The sequence below is a fragment of the Sapajus apella genome, unplaced genomic scaffold (genome assembly GCF_009761245.1).
Source record: "Sapajus apella isolate SASKATOON/1434 unplaced genomic scaffold, GSC_monkey_1.0 scaffold96, whole genome shotgun sequence".
Lineage (NCBI taxonomy): Eukaryota > Metazoa > Chordata > Mammalia > Primates > Cebidae > Sapajus > Sapajus apella.
The window spans coordinates 5,676,914-5,704,729 of record NW_022437036.1 but is presented as its reverse complement, the minus strand read 5'-3'; the positions used below and the strand labels follow the sequence as shown (position 1 = coordinate 5,704,729).

The 27,816-nt window shown below is 41.8% G+C and overlaps 1 protein-coding gene, 1 long non-coding RNA gene and 1 other non-coding gene across 3 annotated transcripts in view; 2 read left to right on the top strand and 1 right to left on the bottom strand.

Annotated features, from left to right (window-relative positions):
* RAB22A (RAB22A, member RAS oncogene family) overlaps nt 1–9,630 on the top strand; it is a 53,584-nt gene extending 43,954 nt beyond the window's left edge. The window contains exons 4-7 of the mRNA XM_032257199.1: nt 2,211–2,282; nt 2,371–2,477; nt 3,085–3,194; nt 8,391–9,630. Coding sequence (XP_032113090.1) covers nt 2,211–2,282; nt 2,371–2,477; nt 3,085–3,194; nt 8,391–8,488 — 387 coding nt within the window. The 3' untranslated portion in view covers nt 8,489–9,630. The remainder of the gene's footprint in view (nt 1–2,210; nt 2,283–2,370; nt 2,478–3,084; nt 3,195–8,390) is intronic.
* A 9,190-nt stretch (nt 9,631–18,820) lies between these two features.
* On the top strand, nt 18,821–21,344 carry LOC116535797. Its single transcript, XR_004262354.1, has 2 exons — nt 18,821–20,023; nt 20,698–21,344. It is a non-coding gene; the product is annotated as an uncharacterized LOC116535797 (long non-coding RNA).
* Nucleotides 19,101–19,241, bottom strand: LOC116535828. Its single transcript, XR_004262363.1, has one exon. It is a non-coding gene; the product is annotated as a U4 spliceosomal RNA (small nuclear RNA).
* Nucleotides 21,345–27,816: the final 6,472 nt, after the last annotated feature.

The following is a 27,816-nucleotide window of genomic DNA, read 5'->3' as shown; positions in this document are numbered from 1 at the left end:
CTGGGTGACAGAGCGAGACTGTCTCAAAAAAAAAAAAAAAAAAGAAAGAAAAAGAAAACTGTGTGGTATATGTTATAGTTACAAAAGCAACAACTTAAAAAAATACAAGCAAGTAGAGCTCAAAAGCCAGTAGGAAGTTAATACACTGAAAATAAACACTAAGAAAAATTCAGGCAGTGCAAAAGAGAGAGAGAAAGGAGGAACAGGAATTTTTAAAAGAAATGGAACAGATGCTAAATAAAATGGTAGACCTAAATCTAAATATAGTAGTAAATGCATTAAATGTAAAGGAACTGAACCTTCCACTTAAAAGGCAAAGGTCAAAAATCAGGGCCCAACTGTGTGCTGGGTATAAGAGCACTACTACAAATACGAAAACAAAATTAGAAAATAATAGAATGGAACAGGGTATTCTACGCAAATAATAAACAAAAGAAACCCATGTGAGTGTATAAGATCAATAAAATAGACATGAAAACAAGGCGGAAGGAGGACATGATAAGAATATTGAGGAACTTTCCATGTTGATAGAACCGTTTGACATCTTAGTAGATGGCATTCACACAGATACATACATTTGTTAGTTTAGCAGATTGTACTGTTAAGATCTTTGCTTTTCTCTATTATGAGTTTTACCTTACGAATTTGAAGAAAGAAAACACAGCCCTGTAAAGGACATTGCCAGTATAAGTACATCAAAAATGAAAGCTAGCACCGTAACCGTTATTCCATCTGTGCACTTCTGTTTCATTTTCTCTTACACTGTCGAAGTGAACCCAACACTTTATATGTTTTTTACTCAATAATATAGTTTTCATTTCTGTGATGCTTTCTTGCTTCTAGCCTTTATTTTTGTTTTCTTTTCTCTAAAACTTAATGTCTCCTTTATTGGAAGTTAGTAGGCTTTCACCCCAGAGGCAGGGATTTCTCTCACAAAGACTAGTAACAGTTTCTGTATATGGACATCGAGATCTGACACTTAGTTTGACAGCTCCCCACACTCACACAGTTCTTACTCATTTGTTCACCAATTCTTGATAACCTGTAGCGTGCCAGATGCTAGGCACTGAGGTAAAATGGTGTGCTCAGCAGACATGCTGACATCCTGACATCCCTCATGGAGCTTACAGTCAGAATTCCACTTTCTTCTGTAAAACTCAAATTAATATGAAACTTTAAAAGCCAAAAGGTTAAACTCAGTGAATAAGGAGTTCCAGAATCCATAGTGTGTATATGGTTTATGTATACGCACCAAATGCTTCCCTGTAATAATGCCTGCCTGTGTTCAGGGTAAACCACCATTAACAACAGGATGCGAATACATTGGCATCAGATCATAAGTAGGAGTCAGTCTTCAGAGTCAGGGTGTAAGACGAAAATTAAGTATAAGCAAAATTCTTGTCATTAAACATTGGCATCAAATTCATTGGCTGAGATGCTCACACCAGACGTGTGCCCAAGAACCGAGGTTGACAGGGGAAAGAGCTTCACAGCCTCCATCTCACACATCAAGAGAAAGAGCTCACTAAGTCACGCTTGTCGTTTAAATGGTTACTCCTCTCCTTTCTCTTTCCTCCCTGTTGTGTGTCATGGGGTGCAGAGGCTGGCGTGATGAGTGGGAAGAAGCTGTGTATACAGGGTTAAATTCATGTAAATGAAATGAGATCTGCACCCAGCATTTGGGAATTGCCACGCATGGAGATACCAAAAAAGCAAGTCGCAAACTCATCTAAGTAGTGAACATAAATGTGTACTCATTTCTGAAGGACAATCAGTGTTTAGATTACAGGGTTTTCTTCATGACACCCAAATGCAGGCACTTCTCTGGAGAACTATTTACAGCATTTTTTTTTTATCTCCGTGATAGTTAGGGAAACCAAAGTTGAAAGGACTATTGAGCAAATGAAATTTGGGAATTATAACATTGAGTTCAATTAAAAAGCCTTTTTAGCTAAAACAATTGTTTATAGTGCCATATTTAATTTCAATAAAACTGTATTCTAAACTATCTTCTGAGAGACATTTCAGTGTTACATTAAAAGTTTTTGCCTTTGGTAATTACTGGTTCATTTACTTTAAAGCAGCATGTCATTTTCTTTGGCTTAAGAGAAAGATTATCTTTTGTGCAGGGATAATGGGCTTGTAAGTCTAGTAAAAAACATATTTAACCAATTTCCCCAATTTTGTTTATTTTTCCCTCTCCTCTGCAGTTTCGTGCCTTAGCACCAATGTACTATCGAGGGTCGGCCGCAGCTATAATCGTTTATGATATCACAAAAGAAGTAAGACTATATAGTTTTCTTTAGACAGTTTTGAAAATTCTCTTTTAGTTGCTTACATCTCCAGTTGCTCTCCTTTTTTGTGTTACAGGAGACATTTTCAACATTAAAGAATTGGGTGAAAGAGCTTCGACAGCATGGCCCACCTAATATTGTCGTTGCCATTGCAGGAAATAAGTGTGATCTTATTGATGTAAGGTAAGTTAATAGAACGAGGATTACAATGCCTGTTATGTGTTCCTTTTCTTAATGAGCAATATCCAGTATAAGAATCTTGCTTTTATCTCTGACATTGAAAAATTCCTTTTGGTTATGTGGTTGGAGTCCTGAAGTTTCAAACTAAAATTAAGATTTCAGGCATTTGAAGCTCATTATGTATATAGACAGGAGTGCAATTTACAGAAACACTGGTTGTATTGCGCCCAACATTGTCTGAAATCAGAGCAGCCCCCAGGCTCCCATAACTTGGAATACTTGAATGCAGAAAGCACATTTATTAACAGTTTCTCTGGGCCACTTCCATCAGTCCCAAAGCAAGGGCTTTCTGAAAATTTTGGCTGGGGAAGAAAACCCTGCCATCCCTAATCATTCCATTAGCTACATTACTAGTGGTAGCGAGTTTTGTTTTGTTTTGTTTTGTTTAATCGTGGATGTGATGTAATTGGGAAGACCATGTCTCAGGGCCCATTCGACAGCCATTCAGGACATCCTTTGTCGTCATAAATCTGGCTAACTACTGACTAGGTGGGGATAAAACCAAGATCTTCATGGGTAGAATTTCTGATATGCAGTTGTTGCCTTCCAGAGAAGTCATGGAGAGAGATGCAAAGGACTACGCCGACTCTATTCATGCAATTTTTGTAGAGACCAGCGCAAAAAACGCGATAAACATAAATGAACTCTTTATAGAAATTAGTGAGTATCTCTGTGCCTTATCCATTTCCTCTGTAAAAGCAACTTAACACAGAATGATCTTCCTGGTTAGAATTCCCATCTTCCTTAGAGCAATCTAGTCTCTGATACTGTGCTGAATGAAATGAGATTGGAGAAGGTAAGAGTGATGGCCAGTTTTTATATCATGTTCCAGTTCCTGAAGAGCTGCTGCCCTTCTAGAAAGAATGCTACTACTGAATAAATAATGTACGGGGCATAGAGATCATGAAAGCTGTCTATTTCTTTCTCTATTTAAATGTGTTTCAGTTAGTCATCCAAGGTGATTGAAAATGAACAAACTAAATAAAGGGAAATGAAATGCAGGTATAATTCCAGTGTAAGAAAACCCTCAAAAAATAATGCTAGGCAAGTGAAAGGTGAGACCTGTTTTCCCCCTTTCCGTTCCCTTTCCTGAAGTGTTAATATGATGATACTAGACGGGCGAGAGGCTGCTGCATGCCTTTGGGATCCTCTGTAGATTGTATCTATGTTTATTCATTTCGTTCAAATTCATCAAAATATTTATTGGGAGCTGCTCCAGGCTCAGGGGAAATAGCTGTGAAGAAGATAGATGCAGCCCTTGCTCTCCTGGAGCACGCATTCTATAGAGGGAGACAGACAGTGAACACCAAATAAATAGGATCATTTCAGATCATAATAAGGGATTCGAAGAAAATAATTTAGGATGAAGTGAAGGATGTCTGCAAGCGATCAGAGAAGGCCTCTCTAAGGAGGCACTCAGAGCTGAGGTCCAAGGGAACAGGCCCTGCAGAGGTGTGGGGAGTCACATGAACTGAACATGTCAGACTTCCAGGTGGAAAAAAGCAGAAAGCCAACAGAGCAGGGTGGACTTACACATTAAGATGAGAGCCAAGGTGACTGAAGCAGGGAGGGTCCTTGGCCATTGTGTTGAGGAGGCGCATGAACCCCAGAGCCCACCAAGGCCAGGCAAGGATGACCCATGAGCAGAGAGGCCCAGGGGAAGGCCTAGGAACCCTAGCTCAGGCCAGGCCCAGCTTCATCAGTTGGAGCCACGCTGGAATGTGGACCCCTAGTTGCTAAGGTGATTTTCACATTTTTTTTAACATGTCCTACTGTTTAGATTTGGGCAATAATTCAAGTATTTTCAGAGTACTTTGCAGGCCTGAGGAGCCCACCTACCACCAAATATGGCCAGTGAACTACTGATTGCACCCTCTAGGCCAGCCCCTTTATTTCAAAGTCATGTTAAAAAGTCATGATGTGCCTGGGCATGGTGGTTGTCACCTATAATCCCAGCCACTCCAGAGGCTGAGGCAGGAGTATCACTTGAGGTCAGGAGTTCAAGACCACCCTGGGCAACATAGTACAACCCTATGTCTAATAAAAATAAAAATACTAGGGTGTTGTGGCATGTGCGTATAGTCCCAGCCACTCAGGAAGCTGAGGTGGGAGGATGACTTGAGCTCAGGAATTTGAGGCTGTAGTAAGCTATTGATTGCACCACTGCACTCCAACTTAGATGATAGAGCAAAACCCTATCTCTTAAAAAACAAAAATCATGTTTATTGTTGTCCTAGATGTAAATAACAGGTACCCAGATGGATTTTTGAAAGGCAACATAAAGCCAGTTGGGAATTTTTCACAGCTCAAGCTAAAATATCTAAGTGTGTGGCGTCATGAGTATGTCAAAATTACCGCTGTCTTTTTGTGTTCTTGACTATACTGGTATTAAAAACAGGAAGGTAGGCCAGATGTGGTGACTCACACCTATAATCCCAGCACTTTGGGAGGCTGAGGTGGGTGGATCACCTGAGGTCAGCCTGGCCAACATGGTGAAACCCCATCTCTACTAAAAATACAAAATTTGCTGGGCATGGTGGTGCATGCCTATAATCCCAGCTACTTGGGAGGCTGCAGCAGGAGAATCAGTTGAACCCAGGAGGTGGAGATGGCCGTTAGCCAAAATCACACCATTGCACTCCAGCCTAGGCAACAAGAGTGAGACTCCATCTCAAACAAACAAAAAAAAAAAGGAAGGTAGTAATCTATGCCAACAATGAAAATTCTTATATAAAAACTAGTATGTAGCTTTTAACTGTGAAAAAATAAAACCTGTATGTTCACAAAGATTAGAAAAATTGAGAGAGATGTACATAGACTTTATTGTTCACTGGTTTAGTAAAACTGCATGAGCACAGTGCCTGGCACACTGAATTTGTGTTGAAGTGTTACGGACATACAGAAACGTGCACTTATCAGAAGTGCAAGGCATAGTGAATTTTTGCAAATCGAATATACTCCAGTCCTTGGTACTCTGGTTGGGACATGGCAGTTTCTACACCCAAGGGTAAATTCCGCATTACATTTTTAGACCATCCATGTCATTGCGTCTAGCTGTGAATAATCCATTCTCATGGCTGGTTTGTGGGTGTCAGTGTCAGAGTCCGAGTTGTAGGGGTGAGGGGGAAAGTGAGGAATATCTACAAAGTAATTTACATCCATTCTGCTGTTGATAGACATTTGGGTAGCTGTTTCCAGTTTGGAGTTACTACAAACAGTACTGCTCCAAATTTCTCATCTTATTCTTTGGTGAACATCTGTACACATTTTTGTTAAGTATATTAGTTAAGTATACTCATAAGAAAAATTGCTGGTCATTGAGTATGCATGCATTCAGCATAGCTTTACTGCCAACGAGTTTTCAAAGTGGTGGTTGTATTAGTTGGCACCCATACCAGTAGTGTATGAGAACTGGGTCACTTTCTGTCTCTGGTTAGTAGGCAGTGATCTACATTTTCATGACAGTTAATGAAGTTGAGCACATTTCCAAATATTTATTTACATTTATCATATCTACATATCCTCCTTTGTGAAGTGCCTGTTAAGTCTTTTACCTGTTTTCCTATTGGGTTACCTGCCTTCTTAATTTTTTATAATTCTTTATTTTGGGTATGAGCCATTTATTGACTGTGTATATTGGAAGTATCTTCTACTGTATGGCGTGCCTTTTATTTTTTTAGTCAACTCTTTCAGCGAATCCAAGTTTTTAATCTTCGTATAATCTGATTTATCCTTATTTTCCTTTATGTTTAGCTGCTTTCAGTTTTTGGTTGCTGTTTCAGGAATCATTACCTATTCCCAGCTCATGAAAATATTCTCCTCTGCTTTCTTCTTAAAATATTATTTGTTCCCCAGTTTTTGATGTCATATTTCATAGATGTCTGTGATACCAGGTATATTTCAATATCCATTTATTGAGAATAATGACAAGAAGCTTCAGTAAAGCTTTAAACAAATTTGTAGTATATTCACAGCAGTGTCTAGTCATTTGAAAAGTCGTTACAAGACACTGGGAGATGCTTTCTCAGTGTGGAAACTATGCTGCGTCCTCCCCACACAGACCTGCAGACAGCTCAAAGTGATGGAGCTCAAGGCTTGACAGCTGAGAACCTGACAGTCAGCAGAGGGGCCTTCTTAGCTTTGTTAATGTCCATTTATTCCATGGTTACAAAATACTTCTGTGTCAGGTATTGTGCTGTTATGATACTGGAAACATAAAGGTGGACAAATAGGATCTCTTCCCTAAAAGAGCTTAGGGTCTAATGTGAGGGAGATAGTCATGTGAACAGATATGAGATATGTAATAACCTGTTTCTGGAGTCCTGATTGATTGTAGTGTCTGAGACGCTGGAGAGTAAGGAAGTGGGAGGGTGTCAGGAAAGCCTTTGTACAAGAAGCAGCCCTAGAGTTATCAGCCAGGAAGGTAGATGGGTGATTTAAGGATTCTCTCGAAATTGGCATTATGCTTCATGGAGCAGTAAAGTGAAGCCTGTTCATTCTCATGCATTGTTGGTAGGAGAATGTAGTGGCACAGCCTTTTCAGAGGGTAATTTGGCAGCATCTGTCAAAATTTAAATTACACATTCCTCCTGCATTTGTGCTGGATAGACACTGGAATATAGTGTATGTGTCAGACAAATACCAGGAGTAGAATAGCGTGACTTAGCTCTTCCCCTCCTGGCATTAATCCTACACATATACTCATAAGTTCACAAAGATGCTTCTTGCATCTTTGTTAATAACATCAAAATATTGGAAACAAACTAAATACCCAGCAATAGAGAAATGGTTGAATTGAGTGCTGGTCCATCTATAAATGCAGTATTTTAGAGCTGTTAAAAAGAAAGCAGCAGGCCAGGCACAGTGGCTCACACCAGTAATCCCAGCACTTTGAGAGGCTAGGCAGCCAGATTGCCTGAGGGTAGGAGTTCAAGACCAGCCTGGCCAGCATGGCAAAACCCCATCTCTACTAAAAATATAAAAATTAGCCGGGCATGGTGGTGCACACCTGTAGTCCTAGCTACTCGGGAGGCTGAGGCGGGAGAATCACTTGAACCTAGGAAACTGAGTTTACAGTGAGCCGAGATCATGCCACTGCACTCCAGCCTAGGCGATAGAACTGACACCCTGTCTCAAAAGAAAAATAGTCGGCAGCTCTTTCTCCATGAACTATGATACCACAATCCCCAGGATGTTTTGAGTGTAAGTATCAAGATGGAGAATGGTGCATACAGTTTGCTTTATTTCTTGCCCCATTTGGCCTTGGCAAAGGGAAGGTGGGTAGGGATATAGGTGTGCCCATGAGTGTTTGTGCATATATGTCTCTGGAAGGCTGCTTAGGAAATAGGTTGCAGTAGTGGCCTTGATCATGAGAAAGAGGAACAGCCATGTTCTGATTGAACTTTTCAAAAATAAATCATATGTATTACCTACTCAGAACAAAATGTTCTAATGTGTGGCTTTTTTTAATTAAAAAACTTTTGCTAAGTGCTGTGTGATACCCTTGTTTGGATTCTGGGGCAGCAACAGGACATGCGGAAAAACTGGTGCTCTCTGAAAAATGTCTGGAGTTGATGGTGATGTGGCAATGTTGAACTCTTCATTTTGACAAATGTCCCATGGTAATATATCAACATTGGGGGAAACTGGGTGGGAGATACACAGGATCTCTCTATATCATCTTTGCAACTTTTCTATAAATCTAAAATTATTCCAATATAAAAAGTTTATTAAGCTTTTTTTTTTTTTAACTTCAGTGAAACCTGTCAAATTGCATCTGTAAAATTGTTGTGTCTGAGAATGGACAGATTTAGAAAGTTAAATCTCATTCCCTTCCGTCTTCTCATCTTGGTTTAGGTCGAAGAATTCCATCCACTGACGCCAACCCGCCATCTGGCGGTAAGGGCTTCAAACTCCGAAGGCAGCCTTCAGAGCCAAAGAGGAGCTGCTGCTGACCGAACCTCAGCCTCTCAGACTTGATGATGAAGTAGGTGGTCCTGAAAGTTAACAGGAGGGCTGGGGTCCTGCCACCAGTTTCCACCTAGCCGGTCTTGAGTCTTCTCCGTGCAAAAAGGATTCATAGATACTGACCAGTCTCTTCTCCAAAGACTGCAGCAATGACATTTCAGTCTGTGGACTTCTATTATGTAAAGAATCTCTAGTGTACAAAGGGACTACATCATTGGCTTTTGACTTTGCTGAAAAGGAACATATAATTGTATGGATGGTAAGATTAAATTGTTGAGTAGTTTTGTAATCAAGATTTTATGTAACATTTGTAAAGGGAAAATTAGCACTTTTGTGGTTCTTAAGGGAAAAAAAAGACCTTGTGGAGATTATCATTTCCTTGGCTTCTGTTACCACTGTTAGAGGGAGTTGTATCATATAGTAGGATGGTCTAAGTGGAGAAAGGACAATTATTATCTGAAGCTAAAATGGGTTATTTATAGGACTGATGGAAATGACTTCATCTCTGCCATCTCTAAAGCACTTTTCATTAACTATGTTAGCCTAGGATACGTACAGTAAATTAACAATGATAGCAGCAGATCCGTAGCTCACCCTGGGTTTGCTTCTGACCTCGTCATGTGTGTGCCACCAAACATGTTATTGGCACCTTTTTAAAATAAGCTCTCATGATCAAGATGGTGATGGTAGAGAAGCTGCCTGGAATAAATTGAATTTCGTGTGTTCTAACTGACTAGCAATTGTTTAAAAAGGAAGAAGAGAGGGAGTAAAGTTGGTGTAAATGCTGTCAATTTTTTTTTTTAACCCAAGTATTTTGGTGGGGAAAAACAAGTATCTGTTGCTTAGCATATGTAAAGTTGTAGTCTATATTTATGAGGGCATTGCTTAAAGGTTATAAGTTATGTAAATACATTAATAAATTCTAAGTTTCATTTGACATTCCATTGAATCTTGCACCCAGTCTTGCGTGTGCCCGCCCCGTTTTCAGCCTGTTAACGGGAGACTCAAGCACATTGGTATTGTATAAAGGCATAGAGAGCACTTAGCATCTCTGCCTTCCTTGCCACCCACCCGCCTCCTGCCAGATCCCGTCTGGAAATCATAATAAAGACATATGCCACTTTGACAAGCCTGACTAGTCCTTACGAGCCTGGGGGTAAAAGATTAAGCTCCAATCTCAAGTCATTTACCTGGCCTTGATAATAAGCTTCTTTTAGCTTGTGCAGCAGCCTCAGACCAACTGTTTCAGGAGAGCTTTCCTTGTTAACAATTATAGCTGACCTTTCTGTTTCCTTTATTTTCCCCTGCCTCTGTTAGTGGTTAACACTCTTTTCCCTCAGGGAGCCTAATGAGATTTTTAATATAATCTAAAAATAAAGCGCTGAAGTGAAGTTGGTGAAAATTTGTCCCTGGTCTAATTTGGCACCCTTCCAACCTGAGTATTGTAAGAGAAGGAAATTTACAAGATTAAATAGGAAATGAAACAGCTTGAATTTCAAACTAAGTTGCGTTTTCAGAGCTATCCTTAAACTGAACAGCTGAAACTTTAAAAAATAATTGTTATTGTTGTGTGCCCCCCACTTAATATGGATAAATTTTAATGGGAAAATTATAATTCAGATTAAGTAAAAAACAATTCCCTTTTCCCGGTTGTATATCTTAAGCATTTGGAATTGTTTTTTTTTTTTCTCTTCTGAAATTATATAGAAAGAATGTAGTTAGTAAAAATTCTAACTTTGTTTTGTTTAAAAGACGTGTGGATGCTCCATCCCCTGGATCTTGCTTCCTCCCCAGGGCTGAATTAGCAGGCTCCCAGAGAAGCCAAGTGATTTCCAGGGCTAGGCCTTTTATACTTGAAAGTAGTTTGACTTTCTTCTGTATACATCCAGATGGTTCCCAGGCATCTGGCTACTGCCCTAGTATGTCCCTAGAATTCCCACTGCTGGGCCTCTATCTCCATGACAACAAAATAAAAACAGAGGTTGCCTGACTCATTACTGAAGAGGCAAAGCGTGTGTGACCCTTTCTATCTTACTTTACCAAAAGATGGTACAAATATATGACCTTCACATTTTTTCCACCAAACCCACCCGTAGCTGTTGGTGATTGCACGGTGTCTCCACGCATGGGGAAAGGCAAGGTCTTCTGAGCCTCCTCTTAACTGGTGAGGCATCTGGATGTGTCTGATCTTACCGTGATGTTTTACTGTACCTACCCCAACGTGAGTCCATCTTGTCAGGCCTTTGCTGATTTCATGATTTATCACACTCCCTCCCATATGTAGGGCATGATTCTGTTTTATTATAGCCACGTGTTTTATTAACAGAATGAGTGATATGAGCTTATACTTAGGCATTTCTGGGCCCCTTCCCTCATTTTCATCAGCGTGTCTAAGAAGCTGACTTGGCACTGTTTCTCATGTAATATCCTTTTAATGCTTAGCAACAACAACAAATTGCTGTCTCAGATCCGTAATCCATACTCAGTGAAAGCAGGGAAAAAATGTTTTTACTTATTTTGTTTGTTTCTAAAATGCAAAGATGAATATTAAAGTCAGAAGCAGTGTTTTATTTTGAACACATTTTGGATTATTAACCTGAATAAGCAGTGACCTAATACACATTTCATATTTTCTTTAGAACAATTTCTTTTGGAGAAGAGGCTGGATTCAAAGGAATTGAGACATAGGCCCATCTATAAAAAATTTTTGGATTACTTACGATACAGGGCCATTTTTTAAAACGCTCAGAACTGAACAGAAGAGAAAATTATTAATTAGCTACAAGTATGTGTTGATTCTTTTCAGAGAAATTGAAATAAGCTCTTTGCAGGCGTCCAGTCCTACAAACCAGTGGTCTCCAGAACTCTCTTTTCACACAAGTGTTTTTCTGATTCTATGATAACTAATTAACTATCATCTGGTGATTAAAAGAACATAAAGTAAGATTATGATTAAGTGTTCTTCATTTTAAACTCTCCGTAAGAAGTGACTGGGGAGAAGTACCTACTGCAAGCCCTTCTGGTTCCAAATGAAACCTCCATCACCTGCTTGTCAGCTGCAGTCAGGATAAGTTCTGCACAAAGCAGCTGAAAGATTTTGTTTTTTTTTTTTTTTTTGAGACGGAGTTTCACTCATGTTACCCAGGCTGGAGTGCAATGGCACGATCTCGGCTCACCGCAACCTCCGCCTCCTGGGTTCAGGCAATTCTCCTGCCTCAGCCTCCTGAGTAGCTGGGATTACAGGCATGCACCACCATGCCCAGCTAATTTTTTGTATTTTTGGTAGAGACGGGGTTTCACCATGTTGACCAGGATGGTGTCGATCTCTTGACCTCGTGATCCACCCGCCTCGGCCTCCCAAAGTGCTGGGATTACAGGCTTGAGCCACCGCGCCCGGCCAAGATTTTGTTCTTTTCAAACTAACTTATTTTCTTGTGACCCTTTTACCATATTGTTTGAAGTGCCTGCTGCCCATTGTGTACACACTTTCTGGATATCTGAAAGGACCAGAATGTCTGTGTTAAGGCTTGATCTCCTCCTCTATGTGGGCTGCTGTCCTTCTCGAGGTTATTGATTTCTCTTATTCTTACATATCTAAAGGGAAAGGAAACCACCTTTAATTTCACAACTTCTCTTTAAGTCTTGTATGTACCTTTTTTTCTGTTCTCAAGGAGGAAAATTGGTCTAGGAGGCCCTTCTGAATTAAACTCTGGGAAATACAGTAATGAAAATATCCTTTAGCTAACTTTCTTGTAGCTGTCAAACCAAAATGTCAGTATTTTTAGGGCATTGTGTTAAAATAGGAGATTTAGATTCCGATGACACTGCACTAATTGGCATGTCAGCCTCCAGCTCAAAAAGGCATTTGCTCATGGTTACAGGCATCTTTTAGATTCTAAGAGTGAATTACAAAATTCTTTTTGGTACTTTCACTTATTCTTTCAGAAGATATCAAGGACGTGATTCATGGGCCCTTAGAGTATAAGATACAGGTGCACAGTATGTTACTTAAATAGCAGATGAACCCCCACCCAGACATCCACATGTCTCAGCAGGAACCTGTGTAAGTATTGCAAAAACCCTTCTCTTGCAGGGAAAAATTACTGGAAATTCCTCAGCTATACTAGGTACTTGTTCTAGAACATTTGGGAATTGACAGCCCACAAACTCGGGCTGGCTCTCCTCTCTAACCTCAGTGGGCTATAAATATTCCTTCTAACTCTGTAATGAAAGTTAAATGACAATGACAAACTAGATAGTGAACCTGTAAAAATCACGATTTACATTTGTTTTAAAGGGACAGTTTTACCAAGTTTGACTCCTAGAGATTTTCTACCTCTTAACAGTTAATATTTTTTAAAGGAAAGAATAGAATATACCTTCAGAGGTCAAGCCGTTGACGCTGTGCCTGCCTCCAGTTAGTTTGATTTATCAGAAGGATTTTTAAATGATTCAAGATAATGTTTAGGCTATTTGTTTTAACTCCTGCTGTACTATGATTTAAAAAAGATAATCTAAGCAACTAATTATCCAGGAGATAAACATGATACTTTATAGTTCTAGAAAAAAGGGAGTAGGGGTAGAATTTAGCCGAGAAGTTAAAAAAAGAAACCTCTGAAAATGTCTCTTGACAGCGGAGTTTCTTGTCTTGACTTCTAGTAATAGAAATCCAGGCAATTTGATTATCTGATTTGCAAGAAACATTAATGGAATTCTGGGGCATTTGTCCTGTTTTATGTTCAAATGAAAGTCTAAAAAATATTAGAAGGGTATTACATTTTTCAAGAGCCTCCATTTTTTCAATCTAAGAGAATGATAAGTGAGAGCCCTATTGTGATGAAGTTTCATTAGACATAATGTGGAAAGTGAATAAATAGAACCAAGAATCTTCATATTTCTCTCTTTGTCTTTCAGTATTCTCTTAGCATATAGGAAGATGATTTACTTTCCAAATCTAGAAGGACTTCCAGTAGCATAGATCAAGTTTAATTTGATGGTCTGTACCGTCAGAAATAACTAATCTGTGTTCTTTCCTTTTAGAGTATAATCAATTATGGATAGGCCAGGATATTTTTGGCCTCAAAACAAAAGGATTCATAAGCTTAATAAAAGAATAATAAATCTCAAACCTTCTATCTATTCCTGTTATTACGTTGAACATTTTAGAATAGTAAGATTGAGATGTATCATTAGTAGATGGTGAAATTAAAACCATGGTGTCTAACAGATTTAACAAGAAAAGTTTAATTTATTGCAAGTTCATTTCTAGATGTGTATGGTGCCCAGTGCCCTACAAAATGCATCATAATTGCAACAACAAAATTGTGTTCATGAACAAGAATTCAAGTGCCAAGTCCTATCAGACAATTAAAAGCCCTAAGATAGTAATGATTTTTTCTTTTTTTTTTTTTTTTTCCATTTTTTGAGATGGAGTCTCCTTCTTTCACCCAGACTGGAGTGCAGTGGCATGATCTCAGCTCATTGCCACCTATCTCCTGGGTTCAAGCAATTCTGCCTCAGCTCCCTGAGTAGCTGGGATTACAGGCACATACCACCACACCCAGCTAATATTTATATTTTTAGTAGAAACAGGGCTTCGCCATGTTGGCTTATCTCAACTCCTGACCTCAGGTGATCCACCCACCTTGGCCTCCCAAAGTGCTGGGATTACAGATGTGAGCCACCGCTCCCAGCCAGTAGTGATTTTTTTTAAAGACCTTTTCTTTTTTTTTTTTTGAGACGGAGTTTCACTCATGTTACCCAGGCTGGAGTGCAATGGCGCAATCTCGGCTCACCGCAACCTCCGCCTCCTGGGTTCAGGCAATTCTCCTGCCTCAGCCTCCTGAGTAGCTGGGATTACAGGCATGCACCACCATGCCCAGCCAATTTTTTGTATTTTTAGTAGAGACGGGGTTTCACCATGTTGACCAGGATGGTGTCGATCTCTTGACCTCGTGATCCACCCGCCTCGGCCTCCCAAAGTGCTGGGATTACAGGCTTGAGCCACCGCGCCCAGCCTAAAGACCTTTTCTTAATTGACATTAAGACATTACAAGTTTTAAACTGTGGACATTAATAATCTAACAAACAAAACATCCCAGTTTACTGATTCCACCTTTTGCTTGATTGAGGAACTTTTCATTGTTTAGTGAAACTGTTTAATGCAGTCCTGTGGAGGAAATTATCCTTAAAATAGCATTTCGTGCAGAGGGCCAATGATTTTGACTCAGAACTGAAATTGTCAAGGAAACCCCTGCAGCATGAACATCATGTTGTAGAAGAGCTTGGGCATACCTCTTCCTCTAGGCCAAGTAGAGCTCACAGGCCCCCTCAAGTAGAATGGGGTCCACTGGCGTGAGCAGTCCCTATGCCCATGTCCATGCCCATGCCCATGCCCATGGTGGTGCTTGACTTTGCTTTGGGGCTTAATCCTCATATCATTTGCTCATTACTTTTTAATTAAGTTTATACTTGAATAGTCAGTTTTACTCCTGAAAAATTTTGAAGCCAGCACTTGAATTTGTTTATATTCACATACTTTGTATATGAAGTTATGACATTGGAGTTTATGAAACTGTCCTAACATGGCTCATGCTTGTGACATCAGAGCAACTGGTCAGTTCATTGCAGGGTGAATTAGCAGCAGCTGGCTAGTGAGAGCAACTGATTAGTGGCTCGTTTTGTTTTGTTTTGTTTTGTTTTTTGTTTTAGATGGAGTTTCTCTCTGTCACCCAGGCTGAAGTGCAATGGCGCAATCTTGGCTCACTGAAACCTCTGCCTCCCAGGTTCAAGTAGTTCTCCTGCCTCAGCCTCCTGAGTGGTAGCTCTATATATATATATTTTTTTTAATTTCTGCATGAATTTCTCCTCAGAAAGGTAGCTTTATTTTTAAACCATTTATTGTATTGTGTAGACAGAGCGTAATTGCCCTGGAAAAGATTTTTTTGTAACTCTTACGCAGTCCAGCCTTTCCATCATTTCACTTTATGAGTCACTCACATAATCATCAGTCATTCCTCTGACCTTAAGAATTTACATCTTACCGTCTCTGTGATTGAAGCAGACTTCTCGCCTTATTTCGCTCATTCTTCTCATTTTTCTGTGGGCTCTCCCTTAGAGACACATGGCCCCAGCCCCCTCCTCAGCGTGTGTGATAACACCCTTCCCTGCGGCCTTCCGTGGTCACAGCAGCAGGGGTTGCCCACCCCCTCCAGCTAGGGCTTCTTCTAACAAGCACTGTGAGAAATGCACAGGCCTGGGGTTGTGGGGAACAGAAGTTGGTTAGTGGGTACAGAAATACAGTTAGCAGGAATCTTTCTAGCATTCGATATTCCAGCAGGGAAACTACGTTTTGCAATAATTTGTTGTATATTTGAAAATAGCTAGAAGAACCAGAATGTTCCTGAAGCAAAGGAAGATAAGTGAGGTGAAGGAAATCCGTTACCCGGATTCAGTCCACTAGACATTTGATACAGGTATCCATTATCACAGGTACCTCAAAAACATGTACAACTCTTAATTTAAAATTTTTGAAAGAAAAGAAAACCGGCCAGAATATAAATAAAATAAGAAAGCCAAAGGCCAATTTTAGGTGAAGAACTCCAGTACTTCAGAAAGAGAGGGGCAGCACTGTCTTACCATGGGAATATGACCAGTTGATAAAATGTTATTGTTCTTTGCCATTGGTAATAAGATAGTTAACATAAGTGGTCAGAACTTTGCTGAATTTGTAGCAGAGCATTTGCTAAGTATGTAAAAGTCCAAATCAAGTCTTGAAGAAAACAGCTACAGCAATGAGCCTACACGTAAAAAAAGCTAAGCCGTCCCACCAGCAATCTCTGTTTCTCCTAAGAATGTCATGCCTTTTCAAGACCTGATGCAAGGAATAAGATATTTGTGCCTTTTTATAATAGCATCTCTTATGAAAGTAAAATTCAGTTGCTTACAGTTGTGGCCGCTTCGTAGCGCTATGAGAAACAGCCCAAAGTTATGGCCTTGGCTTCACTGCATGACACGTGGCCTGGTTACCTGTAATGGAATGCTGCTGCGGTGGTTTGCCAAGTTTCTCTGGATGTTTGAAGACTTTATTTTTGCAGTCTTAACCTTGGGCTGGACCTAAGTCGATGTCAACCATATGATGTCTGCATTGTTTGTAGATGCTGACAAAAGAAAACTAGACCTTTGGTTTTTTTGTTGTAAGATTTTTCTTTTCATACCTATGCTCCTAGTAGATAGCTTGCAAGTGAAAGTTGATTTGCCATACCTTTAAATAATACTGTTTTAGCTTGAATATTCCTATAATACACTTTTATAGAGTATAACATGCTGAGTCACTGTTTTGTTGTAAGAAAGGTGTAAACATTTTGTTAATAAAATGCTATGTTTACAAATATATGTATTTGCCTTCCAAATGGTTTCTCTTTGTGATATTACTCATCATATGTTCTTCTTAACCAAATATTCTGAAGTCATTTTCAAATGACCTTTGGATACTGAAGTACCAGAATTTTGACAACCAGTGTCTGGTGAGCAGCAAGTTATTTGTACCAAGGTATTTGAAGCGTCCCAGCTTCCCATATCTTATCTTACCCAACCCCTTCCTCTCCTTGCTCTTCAGTAGTTAAGAAGGGGGGTTCTAGAGACAGGTCAGCAAGGCTACCAGTGAGCACTCAGAGGGAAGTTTGCTGCCCCTGGAAGAAAGGAACAGTGCAATGCCCTTATGGAACAAATGGGCTTCCCTCATCTTCCATTATTTTGGGGATTTCATCAAAGATACTAGTCTTTCTATCCCAGTGTTGACTTGAACCCTGCATCCCAGTAGTCTTCATTGCCAGCAGAAGCACTGGCTCACACATAGCCATGTTCTCTTTGCTGTTCCTTTTAGGTAGAAACACATTTGCCTATAGAGTGTAGTTGTGCCAAAGAGTACCTACAAGTTCAAGTGAGGGAAGCGGAGAGAGCAGAGAGGGCTTGAGACAGACACTTGGATTTGAGTCTCATCAGAGCATCTTTCCAGGCCTTGTGGCCCTAGGCAAGGTCCTTAACCTCTCTGACTTGGGTTTCCTTCATCTTCACCAAGGGAGGAGCGCTTACAGCATGTGGCTGTTTTGGTGGGATACCGATAGCTGTCATTTAACACAGCATTAACAAAGCATAAACACTCCCACATAATTTATTTTTGTAAGCTGTCTTTCTGATAATCCTTTTCTGATTCAGTTAAAATAACTTTGATATAAGTCTGGTGGTTTGCTGTTTAGTTTTTTCCATGTTTTTAAGCACAACATACAAAAAATGCCATGAATCTTGGGTACAGCTCAATGCAGTTTCACAAAGGTTACCCACATAACCAGCCCTCAGATCACAAAGCGGGACATCTACCATACCTCGCATGCCCCACCTTGTGCTCCTTTTCTAACATCACCGATTAGTTTTGTCTGGTTTCAACTTTCTGTACATACCATATGGTTCCATATGGGCCTGGTTCTTTCATCCAGCATGGCATGTCATATTCTCATTCGTTCTCACTGCTATATAGGATTTCATTGTGTGAATAAACCACCATTTATTCTATATTGATAGACATTGGATTTTTCCAGATTTTTGCCATTTAAATGTAGCACAATGAACCTTACATACATCTTTGGTATAAAGGTTTGTATAGTTTCTCTTGGGCACGTGCCTGGGAGTGGAATTACAGAGTCATGAGAAATAACACACACATACACATTCTCAACATCTGTAATTGTTTTTGCTTTTGTAGATAGGTTTATAAAGTGGTGTACCTGGCTGGCATAGTGGCTCACACCTGCAATCCCAACACTTTGGGAGGCAGAGGCGGGTGGATCACTTAAGGTCAGAAGTTTGAGACCAGCCTGACCAACATGGTGAAACTCTGACTCTACTAAAAATACAAAAATTAGCCAGGCGTGGTGGCGGGTTCCTGTAATCCCAGGTACTTGGGAGGCTGAGGCAGGAGAATCACTTGAAGCTGGGAGGTGGAGGTTGCAGTGAGCCGAGATGACACCATTGCACTCTAGCCTGAGCAACAGGAATGAAACTCCATCTCAAAAAATAAAAATAAAGTGGTGTATCAGTATTGCTCCCCTTAGCAGTGTGCAAGAATTCTAGTCACACAGCATCCTTGCTAACACTTGACATTATTCTCTTCTGCTTTTAAAGTCTGGAAATCTGCAGTCCAAGCTGTTAACAGAACTCACCTCTGAGAAGAGAGGCTTGGGCCACAGAACGTCACCTGGTTTTCACTTTGTCCTATAGATGTACTTCTGTACTTTTAAATTTTTTTGCCATGAGTATGTATGGACTATTTTCTTATTCAAAAAAAAATCAGGAACTCTTGCACCCTGATCCTGTCTTCAAATCATTAATGAAAATAGGCCCAATAGATACACTGAAGTTGCATTTGTCTTATTTTTCCCCTTTTAAACACACACACACACACACACACTTCAGTTTGGTCAGTAAAAACCTTAGGGCCAGATTTGGGGCAAGTGTGTAAAACTTTATAGCACACATTCATTTCATTCTGGTATTTATATCTTTTCTTTTCTTCTTTAATTTTTAATTTTTTATTTTTTTCAGTCTCTGTAGAGACTGTCAAAAATTGCCAAAGCTGACTATATTTCAAGTCGTCATGGCGGAGTATTGGGAAAAGTTTTCAATTAGTAATAATCGTGCCTCAGAAGAACCTCATTGGCTACGATACTGCCACTGCGCAAAGCTAATATATATCTTTTCAAGCTGCTCCAAATCCTCTTGGACAATAGGGGATAGAGGGAGCATACATAAATACCGTTAAGAAGGAGATATCCAGGTGCCCCCACTCAGGAAAGAAAAAGAGAATGTTAGTCTGTACCCTGTCAAAACAGAACTATGGCAGAAGCCAGTCTCATTTGTTCACGCCAAGAAAATGGGAATTGCTGCACCAAAAAGGAAAACACAAATTAGCACACACCAAAACAAACAGGGATGTTTTAAATGCAGGCACAAAACAGCTTTGCTTTGTTTTTCCACAAGCAACTGGCTGCTTGCCTTGGACCTATAAGAACTAAATTATGGACCTAGATTTCTAAGTAACCTCCAAGCTTATTGCAGATTTTTTTCCATTAGAATTTAAGAAGCAGATTTCCACTGAGACTAAATTATAAAACACAGAACCTTTTAAATCTGTCAGTTGTTGGCTTATAATAATACTGGCCAAAAACATGATTCTCCACTAAAAATGTCAGTGTTGGTTGGGAAGCCAAGCATCATCAGCCTTCTAGAATTTACCCACCAGGAGTATTGTCGCTTTTCATTATAACACCGGTGGAGCTTGTAAAGAGAGGAAGGAAAAAAAGAAAGCTTTCAGCTAGCACCTGGTCAAAATGAATCACCTTGTTAATTTGATCTTAATCAGACTTCTATTTGCTTTTTTTTTTTTTTTTTTTTGACGCAATTTTTCAGCATCTTCCAGGAAACAATCTAAAAATCCAGAGACCACATTTTGAGAAATGTGCTTGAAGGTAACAGAACGTCAGATACTGCTGTTAGAGGGGTAGGAACAGAACAAGGGGGTCAGATTTCTCTTTATTAATATTCCACGCAGAATAAACCTGCAAGCCTCTCTTAAATAAAATACATGGAAAATATAACGGGAAAGCTACAAGGTTTCACTCCATTAGAAAAAGGGCATTTTTAAGAAGAAAATTGCGGGGCTGTGAATGTAAATTAGAGGCTAATGCACAATGTTAGGGCGTAGAATCTGCACCAGTGGTATACTATCATCAACATTAAAATTGCCATCAGCCACTCAAGTGATAAGGTCAGGTCATATCTTGTTTGCATATAAATGAGAACATCTAACAGTTAAAACACTCACACACACACACAAGCAAACATGACAACAGACTGGGCTGGGTGACATGAAAGCTCTCTGCCAGTTGGGTGGTTTGCTGTCTGAGTCATTTCTTAATATCCAGGCCCTCAAATCATAAACTATCCCACCAAGAACGTTTTGCATGCTTAAATTTATTTTTATATTTCCTATTTCCAAGATGATATGCCCCTTATTAGAGAATTGAGTTTGCTATGGGTTTCTTTCCCTGTTCTTAAATTACTTCTTCTGAAGGTAATAGGAGAGGACAATATTGGTGGCCAAGTGGCAGTTTTTGTAAATGGCCTGTGAATGACCTTGTAGGTGCTGAAAGGACAGCAAGTGATGAAGCCTCTTACAGCACGTGTATGAAGATGATTATTGTGTATATGAAAGTCTCCCCCCAAAAAAACAGCCACCTGATGGAAGGAAGAACCCTGCCAACATGGAATGGGAAAAAAAAAAAACTTTACAACTCTTCAGTGTTCCCTGGAGTGGAGGGATGTGTACGGTTAAGTTTAAATCTAGAAATTGTGAAGAGAACATTTCAAGAAGTGGAATAAAACTGGACTTGCTTGGGATGATCTCTGGAATGAATGACGTGTGGGCTTATTTATCAAAAAGGGCTTCGAAGCCAGATGGAAGACATTCCTTAGTCTTTCCCTGTACTTAAGTGAGGCAGTGAATGTACTTAAACCTTGCCTACCTCTTCTGTGAGTTGGTGTGTGATTTTAAATTGCTACAGGATAACGCTGTAAACTTTATGAGACTGCTGTGAATAGCTAATGAGGGCAAGCAGTTGGACTATATCAATCAGCATTATTCACTGCACCAATAATAAACATACAAATTCCATTATTAGCCTTAGCATACAACTGCTTGTTCCAAAACCATGTACATTTTAGTGCCTGTTTTTTTTCACCATGGGTCCACTAGGGACTTCTTTATTGTTTTGGCATTAAAGCCTAAAAAATATAAAAGCTTGTCTTTACTTTTCATAATGCTGCCATTTAAAAATAATGCACCCACACAGGCATGCGTGTACACATACAAACACGAAATGAAGAAAAGATAAATGACTTAAGTTGCAAAGTAAAATGAGAAAAAGACAAAAGGTTCTTTGTAGCCGCAGCTGCAGGAGAATAATCGGTTCAAAGGGGTTTTGCCGGGAGACATGTTGCTCAGAGCAGGGAGCAGAGAGGCTGGGAAGGAATTAGAGGACAGCCAAGGAAGCGGGGCGCCCTGGAGACCTTGCAGAGAGCACAGCAGCTGCCGAGGCCAGTCAAAGATTCCATTCCTGCCCTCCCAGGTACCCACTTTCAAAGGCTGAGCCATCTTCATTTATTATTTGCTTTCTCAAACATTGAAACACTCCTGCCACTGCAAAGTCCTACATCTCAGACTCCCAGGAATAAATAAATTGAAAAACCGGGACAGGGCTTCGGGACTCCTATCACGTGCCATGCTCTATCACAAGACAAATAAATGAGGAGCCCAGTAGGGAATTAATTGATCTTCCAAGTAATAAAGAAATGGAGAGATGGTTCTTTGGGTGATACCTTTCCCATAGGAGGAAATAGCAGAAGGTATGTATGACATTTTCCTTTTCCTGGTTGCTGCAAATTAAGAAGCATCGGCTTTTACTTAAAAACACGTAAATATTGGAGGAGAGGGGATATCTTCACAGAGTTCAAAATAATCATGAAGAACCGGCTTTTGGCCAGGCAGGATGGCTCATGCCTGTAATCCCAGCATTTTGGGAGGCTGAGGTGGGCGGATCACTTGAGGTCAGGGGTTCAAGACCAGCTGGGCCAACATGGTGAAATGCTGTCTCTACTAAAAATACAAAAATCAACCAGGTATGGTGGTGCATGCCTGTAATCCTAGCTACTCCGGAGGCTGAGGTGGGAGGATTGCTTGAATCCAGGAGGCGGAAGTTGCAGTGAGCTGAGATCATGCCACTTCACTCCAGCCTGAGCAACAGAGTGAGACTCCGTCTCAAAAACAAAACAAAACAAAACAAAAAAAAAAAACGGTGTTAAGTGCCCCATTCCTGAATGTAGTTGTGGTATTTGGTACAAAAGGAGTTTACCAAACCCAACTACGTGATGAACTTACTTCCTTCACCAAGTATCCGAAGACAGACAAACCCGCCTGTGACAATGGTCTCAGAAAACACAAGTGCTCCCAAGCTCACACCTCACACAACCCCCAGATTCTGACATCAGAGAAAGACCAGGGGAGCTCGTTGAAATCCCTGGTGGCGAGAGACACCCCGAGTGTGCCATTCTCGTGATAAGAGCTAACATCACTGCAGCAAGGACTTTACTTGATCCATTCACCGGCGCCTCCTCAGATCCAAGAGGCAGAAACTCTCATTATTCCCACTGGACAGATGAAATGGCCAAGTCGCAGACAGTGAGGAGGAGAAAATCAGCCCCTGGCCCCAGAGGCTGGCCTGGCCCTCGCAGCTGGCTTGGTATACTCTCTCCTGTCAAAGAGACAATGACAACAACACAAGGCCACAATTTCACAAGACAATTTCAGCAATGTCACAGGACACCGATATCACACAAGGCCACTCTGACCATGACAGGTCAGAACATGAACAAGACTTCGCCGTCACTCTAGTCTTTGTGGAAGCAATCACAGCATGACCCCAAGTTTTGACAGCACCTGACCCAGAGCAAAGCTCACTTCCTGGCCCCCCGCCCTGCAATCACTGACACTATCCCCAATCCCCGGTCTCTTCCGACCCTTCTTAGGGAACTGCCTCACACTCCCAAGTGCCCAGGCGGTGAACTTCTTCGCCCACAGATGTGTTCTTGGGGGTCCCTGTCTGGAAGGCATTGCCAGCAGCCTAAGGCAGTCACAGCGCTGCGAAGGGCTGTTGGGACCCAGGCCATTGGCCCCTGCAGAGCCCACAGTTTCCCTACTCCCTGATCTGCACAGGGAGGGCTCAGAGCAAAGAGAGCTTCCCTTCTCAGTGCAGAACGGCGGGGCCTGCTGCCACCATTTGGATTTCAGGAGCGTGTTTCATGGCCTTTACCTGTTGTAATCACTCTTGTTTGGGGTTTTCCCCCAGATGCAGAAGCACAGTTGTGACAGTCACTTGAGAATCTATGGCTCTAAGCATTCCTGGGAGTGGCGAGCAGAAAAATGCAAATGGAGAAACCAAAACTTAAAATGCCTGGCGTGGTCTCCCCTGCACCACCACCTCACACCACTCTCTCTGACTCTCTCTCCCTCCCTCCCTTCCTTTCTCTCCCTCTCTCCCCCATTTCTCTCACCCTCCCTCTCTCTCCTCCCTCTCTCTTCCCTGCTTCTCTGCTCCTCCATCTCTCTCTCCTCCCCCCTTACTCTTCCCTCTTCCTTCCTCGCTCTTTCTCTTTCTCTTCCCTCTCTCTCTTCCCCCCTCTTCCCTCTTCTCTCTTCCCTCCCCATGTATACATATCTCCATATATATATCTCCCTCTCCCCCAACTGTCCCTCCCTCTCTCTCCCCCTCCCTCTTTCTCTCCCTCTCCCTCTCTTTCTCTCCCTCCCTCTCTGTCTCTCTCTCCTTCTCTCTCCCCATCTCCTTCTCCATCTGTGTCTTTCCCTCCCCCTCCTCTCCCCCATCCCTCCCTCTCCCCTCCCTTGCTCCGATGTTCAGGGATGCTGAATTTCCTTCCTGATGCTGACAAGCAGAGGCTGCTGCAGTTTCTCTTCTCAGACACCCTGGGGTGGCTGACTAGTCAGAAGGACAGTGGGAGTGGGGATGCTGCGTTTGCAGAGTAAGCACAGTTTCTAATCAGATCAATGAAAATAACAAAGTTTTCTAATGACGCTTTCACTCACCGGTTGCATAATCTTTTTTTAATGTATCTGTATTATTGTCATTTCTTTGGGGTGGCCTGGGGATAGGCAGACAGAAAGCACAGGGAGAGGTCTAAGGCCCTCGTCCCCAGCCAGTCCTTGGCAGGGTCACCCAGGGTTCTGTCTTGCTCTGTCTCCTGGCTAGACAGGGGGAGACAGGGGTCTGCGTGTCTTTTGTCTCCGGGTCCTCGGCATTCTGCCCATGTACCCCTCCACAAATGTCTCCTCAATGAATGAAGGCCATGCAGTGGAAAATCACCAGGGCTTGGAGGAAAGAGAGATTTGCAAATTTGACACACACACAAACAAAATGCATCCCCTGCCCCCACCCAACTGCCTCAACACACTGGGAATGATCTGTGGGGACCCTCTAAACTCTCCCCACAATTAAGACTACCTCAGTCACTGCCTCATCAAGCGTTTATCATACAGTTCTTCCACCTCACACTGCCGGGGGGTGGAGGGAACAAGGAGGTAAATATGCAGCTCTTACCCCTGAGGAGCGAGGAATCTCATTATCTTCTAGAGATGCTTTGGGGATCTGCTTAATAAATCAATACAAATGATTTGTAATTAGAATATCAATTATTTGTATGCAAATGTGGCCTTCTGGGTGATTGGGGACAAGTCCTAAGGAGAAAAAACTCTCTCCCTCAACTGTGCCCCCTCAAATTCTTAATTACATTATTTCACTCATTCATCAAACATTTATTGAGCACCTTTTATATGCCAGGCACAGAGATTGGGACCAAGAATCCATCCCCTGGTTGCTCACAGTCAGGAATGAAGAACCAAGGTGTTCAGGGCCTTGGAAGAGAGTTGCTTCTTGGGGACAAGCAGAGAAAACGTAGACCTTCCTCCATCCATCCTGACTGACAGCCACCTAGTTCACTGAGACCCTCAGCTGAGGTGGCGCATCCTCCTGCCTGAGTCTGGGGGAGTCTTCCTCACTGTGGGCAAGGGTTAGCCATATGATTGCATGCCTTTTTGCAAAGATATGGGGGTGCCTGGTTCTATGACTACCCCATCCCCCATCCAGGCTAGCTCTGAGCTACTGGGTCTGAGTGGGGATTTTTGTTGGTTTGTTTGTTTTTGTTTTTGAGACAGAGTCTTGCTCTGTCGTCCAAGCTGGAGTGCAATGGCACAATCTCAGCTCACTGAAATCTTTGCCTCCCGATTCTCCTGACTCAGCCTCCTGAGTAACTGGGATACAAATATGTGCCACCTTGCCCAGCTAAATTTTTGTTGTATTTCTAGTAGAGATGGGGTTTTGCCGTGTTGGCCAGGCTGGTCTTAAACTCCTGACCTCAGGTGATCTACCTGCCTCGGCCTCCCAAAGTGTTGGGATTACAGGTATGAGCCACCATGACTGGCCAGGCTAATTTTTGTATTTTTAGTAGAAACGGTGTTTCACCATGTTGGCCAGATTGGTCTCGAACTCCTGACCTCAGGTGATCCACCTGCCTCAGCCTCCCAAAGTGCTGGGATTACAGGTGTGAGCCACCGTGCCCCACCTCTGAGCAGGGTTTTAACAAATTCTGTGTGCCAGCTTGTCCTGAAACTTCAACCCTTGGTGACTCTGAATCTTCATTCATTCATTCATTCATTTCTTCATTTGGTCAAGCACTCTTGCATTTATTGAGTCTTTGTTATGCTTTGAGCCCTTGCCAGGTGCTAGAGGTAGGGTGTTCAGCAGAGATGGATCACTCATGGAGCAGGCTCTCTAGTGGGGAGGCAGACAGTAAAAGAATTAACAAATAAGCCCATGCCCCTGACCCTCTCACCATGGCCCCCACTTCTAAGCAACGTCTTCTCATCTGCCCCGTGGTCTGTTTCATCCAGGTCCTCCATCTCCAGCTTCTCATGGCTCTGGGCCAAGTTCCTAAACCTCCTGATGCTTCAGTGTTCTCATTTGCACACCAAAGAACATCCTAATATTACTATCTCTTTGTTGTGAGAATGTACGAGGAATACACATGCAGCTCTTAGAACAGTGCCTGGCATGGGGCACTTGACCAATGGCAGCTGCAATTGTTGTTATTATTAGTGCATTCTCTTTTTTTTTTTTTTTTTTTTTGAGACGGAGTTTCACTCTTGTTACCCAGGCTGGAGTGCAATGGCGCGATCTCGGCCCACCGCAACCTCCGCCTCCTGGGTTAAGGCAATTCTCCTGCCTCAGCCTCCTGAGTCGCTGGGATTACAGGCACGCGCCACCATGCCCAGCTAATTTTTTGTATTTTTAGTAGACACGGGGTTTCACCATGTTGACCAGGATGGTCTCGATCTCCTGACCCTGTGATCCACCCGCCTCGGCCTCCCAAAGTGCTGGGATTACAGGCTTGAGCCACCACACCCGGAACTATTAGTGCATTCTCTACCAAAAAAAAATAATAAAAAAATAAAAGCCAGGTGGGTTGACACACACCTGTAGTCTGTGGGGAGGCTGAGGTGGGAGAATTGTTTGAGCCTGGGAGCAACTGACGCTGCAGTGAGCTGTGATCGAGCCACTGCATTCCAGCCTGGATAACAGAGCAAGACTCAGTCTCAAAAAAAGAAAACACAAAACAAAAAAACACCACCAAAGATGCTACACTGCTGGATTTGAAGATGGGGAAGTGGCCACGAGCCAAGGACTGTGCATAACCTCGAGAAGCTGGAACAGGCAAGGAATGGGTTTTTCCTAGAGCCTCCAGACAGGACACAGCCCTACCATCACCTTAATTTTAGCTTTATGGGGCCCCGTTTTGGATATCTGTCCTCCAGAACTGTAAGATAATAATATGTGTTGTTTTCAGTCACTTTGTTTGTGATCATTTGTTACAGCAACCGTAGGAAACGAAAACACCTGCTAATAAGGTGCTGGACCCAGAACAGACGAACAGGAGCTCAGCGAATGTGAGTGACTGTTATTCCCTCTTGCCTTTCCCCTTGGAAGCCCATGCAGCCCACGGAAGCCAAGACCTTTGCAGCTGTTGCTCCTCGGCTGAGAGAGCCCTTCCTTTTTTTTCTGTCTGGCAAGATCTTTCTTATGATTTTTTTTCTCCAAAACTGTTCTGTAATATCCTCTGAGGTCTAAAGTTTTCTCTCAGTCCCCAGAGTAAAGCTAATTGTCTCTTCATAGCTTTCTTCTCATCTATTTTCATGTTTATCACAGATTGTGATTATTTTGTTTTTCTTCCACATTCCCCCACTAGACAGTGAGTCTAAATGCATCCAATGCTGGAGGCTCACACAGTTGATGCTGAGGAAACGCAAAAAAAAAAAAATAACAAATTAAATAAATAAATGCATAAGTAAATAAATAGATTCCAGCCAGGTGCGGTGGCTCACGCCTGTAATCCCAGCACTTTGGGAGGCCAAGGCAGGAGGATCACAAGGTCAGGAGTTTGAGACCAGCCTGGCCGACATGGTGAAACCCTGTCTCTACTAAAAATACAAAATTTAGCTGGGTGTGGTGGCACACGCCTGTAGTCCCAGCTACTCGGGAGGCTGAGGCAGGAGAATTGCCTGAACCCAGGAGGCGGAGGTTGCGGTGAGCCGAGATCGCGCCATTGCACTCCAGCCTGGGTAACAAGAGCGAAACTC